Below are 5,000 nucleotides of genomic sequence, written 5' to 3' on the forward strand. Positions count from 1 at the left end.
GACGTGCGGGTCGTAAAGCGTTGAGGGGTGTTTGGGGAGGGGGGGGGGGTGTTGAGGGGTGTTGGGGAGGGGTGAACAGTAAAACAGGGTTGATGGCGCACAGCTCGGGGGATTTAACTCTGAAACTGTGTATCTTCTCCCGACGTTACAAACGGCAGAATGAAGTGTTTTATGAAGTCATCTCCCTCCGCAGTCGAACATAAAAAAAACTGTGTAGTCTTAAGAGACCCAGGATGACGACTCTCGTCGGAGCCGATAAAACAATGGAACTGAATATTAAAGTCCTCAATATCAACACAATCGGCTTCCAGAGCGCCCCCCCCCCCCTTGTCTGTTGTGACTACTGCCGGGGGGGCTGGCTTGGTGTGAGGCTGTATGACCAGACAGACAGATAGACGGACAGGCAGACAGGCAGATAGAGAGACAGACAGGCAGATAGAGAGACAGACAGGCAGATAGACAGGCAGACAGGCAGATAGAGAGACAGGCAGGCAGACAGACAGCCAGAGGGACAGGCAGATAGACAGGCAGACAGGCAGATAGAGAGACAGGCAGACAGGCAGATAGACAGACAGACAGACAGACAGACAGACAGACAGATAGAGAGACAGGCAGACAGGCAGACAGACAGACAGGCAGACAGACAGGCAGACAGACAGACAGACAGACAGGCAGACAGACAGGCAGGCAGGCAGGCAGACAGACAGGCAGACAGACAGACAGGCAGACAGACAGGCAGACAGACAGGCAGACAGACAGGCAGACAGACAGACAGTCAGACAGACAGGCAGGCAGACGGTCAGTGACCAGCTCTGTGACAGCATGCTTACAGCCAGACCTTGTCCCAGTGCTCGGGTGCTCAGCCTACCCATGGTGCCGTGCGGCGCCAGAACATGCTCCATAGTTCCAGATTCCGTGTTACGCATTTTTAAATTCCGCATTCTACACATTCGTGTTCCTCTGAGAAGCGTGATTAGACCTCCATTAAGGCCCTCTGTGTCCACACTGGCCTTGGTTAATGGCGACTGCAGTGGATTAATCATTTATGATTATGATCGTTCTCATCGAGTCCCGCGTGCACACACACGCACACACGCACACACACACACACACACGCACACCGAGTCGTAAAAGCATCGTCTTGCGCTGCGGTTGGTGGTTTACGAGGGTCTCGGTGTCCAGGGGGGCGCTGACCCTTCCCCCTCTCCTCCCATACTCCTCTCTCCATCCCTCCATCCGACCACGGTGTTAATCACCCATTGGCAACACTGTATATCAGAACGGCCCCCCTGGAGGGGGGGGGGGGGGGGTGTTCATGCCGATCTGTCCATGTCTGAACACAGGTGGCCTGTTGAGAGGGGCTAGTGGTTGATTACGAATGTAGCAGAGGTTTAAATCAACATGTTGTGTTTACCTGTGTGTGTGTGTGTGTGTGTGTGTGTTCCTCCTAGCGTGTGACGAGTGGTCCGTGCTCCCCGGACCGGACCTCCACCGCAACGTCGACCGCTTCGGACACTCCGCCGTCGTCAGCAACGGGTGAGTGTCTCTCCTAGGGTCGGGGGTCGCGGGCGGCGGAGCTGAGCGTGCTCGGTGACCCCTGCGTTCATAATGTGACGACCCTCACATCCTCCCCCCGCTGGAGCTATGCTGTGGTCGGTTCTGTGGTCGGTTCTGTGGTGTTGAGTCTGTGGTTGGAGTTGGGTTGGGTACGAGTTGGGTCATAACAATGACTCGATCGAATGATGATCTTGTTTTTAAGGTTCCTCGTTCTCGTACAGAACTTGGACGGGCTGCGTTCTCTTATGATGCTCCGTATACCTGGACCTCTCTCCAACAGACAGAGCTAGAGCTGCTTCCCTCCGATACGGAGTTCAGAGCCGTGGATCTAGACATTGGTTCATCAACTTGTCACTGTTTTGGATCTTAATTGTATTATTGTTGTAAATTGCTGTGTTGTTTTGTTGATGTTTGCGTTTGCTTGAATTGAACGATACGTCTGCGGTGTTGAAGAGTCTGCCGTGGGACTCCCTTCTTGGTGTGTCCCTTAACGAGCTGGGTCTTAACGAGCTGGGTCTTAACGAGCTGGGTCTTAACGAGTCTGCCCCCCCTCCTCTCTCTCCGTCCAGGTCCATGTTCGTGTTCGGCGGCTTCGCCGGCGTCCTGCTGAACGAGGTGCTGGCCTACACCCCGCCCTCCTGCCACGCCTTCTACGACTCGCACCGCTGCGCCAACGCCGGCCCGGGGCTCCGCTGCGTGTGGCTCCGAGGCCGCTGTGCCCCCTGGGAGGCCGGCCTCGCCGACGGGACCGTGCCGGCCTCGTTCTGCCCCGTCCGATCCGGTAGGTTCGGGTCCGTTTCACGCTGCTGTACCCTCACCCCCACACAGCCTCACCCCCTCACCCCCACACAGCCTCACCCCCACACAGCCTCACCCCCTCACCCCCACACAGCCTCACCCCCACACAGCCTCACCCCCTCACCCCCATACAGCCTCACCCCCACACAGCCTCACCCCCACACAGCCTCACTCCCACACAGCCTCACCCCCACACAGCCTCTCCCCCACACACCCCCACCCCCCACACACCCTCACACCCTCACCCCCACCCCCCTCACAGCCTCACCCCCTCACAGCCTGGCTCCACTTCATCCATTTTTAAACAGACTATAAAGTGTTCTTCTCGTCTAAACGTGTGAAGTACACGTCCGCTCCTCCTCGTCTCGTTGGGATGGGAGCTGAGAGCCACTGGGCTCGCTGTCAGCTTGACTGACCAGTGTTTAGACTCTCATCCCTGAACCAGCGCGTGAGGGAAGACGCTCCTGCTGGTCTCTCTCCAGCTGGTCTCTCTCCTGCTGGTCTCTCTCCCGCTGGTCCCTCTCCTGCTGGTCCCTCTCCCGCTGGTCTCTCTCCGGCGTCACCACAGCCTCTTTGGGGAACGGTCTTTTTTCCCACTAGACCAGGGGGCTCTCAACCTGTCTTGAGCTCTGGACCCCTGGCATGTTTCAGACGATCCTGAAGGCCCCCCCTCCCCACCCCACCTCCCCACCCCCCCACCCCACCCCCCCACCCCACCTCCCCACCCCCCCACCCCACCCCCCCACCCCCCCACCCCACCACCCCCCCACCCCACCCCCCCACCCCACCTCCCCACCCCCCCACCCCACAAGTTATTAGTAGCACCCGATAATGTAATAATTAACTGATAATGTAATAACGCCTGATAATGTAATAAAAGTTTGACTTAACTCAATCGAAAATGTAATAAAACCTGATAATGTAATAACTTAACCAATAATGTAATAAGGTATTACATTATCAGAAAAATGGTATTACATTATCAGTCAGGACATTTTATTACATTATTGGTTAAGTTATTACATTATCAGGTTTTATTACATTTTGGATTGAGTTAAGTCAAACTTTTATTACATTATCAGGCGTTATTACATTATCAGTTAATTATTACATTATCGGGTGCTACAAGCCATAACAATCTTTTCTATTCTATTCCTATTTAACATTAATAATCTTAGGCCAGTTTTAAGCCCCCCCCCCACCCCCCACACACACTTTCTTTCACACCACAAAAAGTAACATAATTTACACATTTGACGGCATCCATAACACTTAATTATTATTAATGATGTTTGAATCATCAGGTTTACAGCAACCCAGGAATGAGTGAGTTAACGTCAGCTTGGCTCAGCTGTGCCTTATTGTTCTTGTTACATTTGAGGGGCTTATACACTATTATTTCAAAATATTTTTGATACAAATATATTCTCAACCCCGTGTTATTATGCCAAGGACCACAGGGGGTCCACGGAGAAACTCTGTCGACCACCGTCAACAACCACGGCTCATTTCTCCGAGGGCTGTGTACATAATTGTAGGAACAATAGGTCAAGCGCTGCACAATTATCCCATTCCGAGGTAATTATACCCGGACGGAAAATAAAGGGAAACACGGCAGCTCCGGCAGACGTATCGTCCGTCTGTATCCGCGGGTTCAGGCGTCGGGATGAGAATCACAATTAGAACGTGGGTTCAGAGGGGAGCGCCCTGGTGACGAGGTGAACGCCACCAGTGATTAACTCGTGAAATGGCGATCGAGCTTGTGTGTGTGTGTGTGTGTGTGTGTGTGTGTGTGTGTGTGTGTGTGTGGTGTGTGTGTGTGTGCGTGTGTGTGTGTGTGTGTGTGTGTGTGTGTTTAGCCAGGAGGGACCTCGGCACGGTCCGGATCAAAACACACATTTCACGTTTCACTGTGGCCGAGTTTTCTCTCAAAGCTTGGTGTTCAGTAGAGCTTGGTGTTCAGTAGAGCTTGGTGTTCAGTAGAGCTTGGTGTTCAGTAGAGCTTGGTGTTCAGTAGAGCTTGATGTTCAGAAGAGCTTGGTGTTCAGTAGAGCTTGGTGTTCAGAAGAGCTTGTTCAGAAGAGCTTGGTGTTCAGAAGAGCTTAGTGTTCAGTAGAGCTTAGTGTTCAGTAGAGCTTGGTGTTCAGTAGAGCTTGGTGTTCAGTAGAGCTTGTTCAGAAGAGCTTGGTGTTCAGAAGAGCTTAGTGTTCAGTAGAGCTTGGTGTTCAGTAGAGCTTAGTGTTCAGTAGAGCTTGTTCAGAAGAGCTTGGTGTTCAGAAGAGCTTGGTGTTCAGTAGAGCTTGGTGTTCAGAAGAGCTTGGTGTTCAGTAGAGCTTGCTGTTCAGAAGAGCTTGGTGTTCAGAAGAGCTTAGTGTTCAGTAGAGCTTAGTGTTCATAAGAGCTTGGTGTTCATAAGAGCTTGGTGTTCAGAAGAGCTTGGTGTTCAGAAGAGCTTGATGTTCAGAAGAGCTTGATGTTCAGAAGAGCTTGGTGTTCAGAAGAGCCTGGTGTTCAGTAGAGCTTGGTGTTCAGAAGAGCTTGGTGTTCAGAAGAGCTTGGTGTTCAGAAGAGCTTAGTGTTCAGTAGAGCTTAGTGTTCAGTAGAGCTTGGTGTTCAGTAGAGCTTGGTGTTCAGTAGAGCTTGGT

The 5,000-nt window shown here is 52.4% G+C and overlaps 1 protein-coding gene across 1 annotated transcript in view; it reads left to right on the top strand.

Moving 5' to 3' along the window:
- The window catches only part of atrnl1a (attractin-like 1a), a gene marked incomplete at both ends in the record, with an annotated part of 61,809 nt that overhangs the window by 26,818 nt on the left and 29,991 nt on the right, over positions 1–5,000 (top strand). The window contains 2 exon segments of the mRNA XM_084461366.1: positions 1,452–1,536; positions 2,127–2,338. Of these exon segments, the coding sequence (XP_084317492.1) occupies positions 1,452–1,536; positions 2,127–2,338 (297 nt within the window).

The sequence above is a fragment of the Borostomias antarcticus genome, assembly GCF_949987555.1.
Source record: "Borostomias antarcticus genome assembly, chromosome: 2".
Taxonomy (NCBI): domain Eukaryota; kingdom Metazoa; phylum Chordata; class Actinopteri; order Stomiiformes; family Stomiidae; genus Borostomias; species Borostomias antarcticus.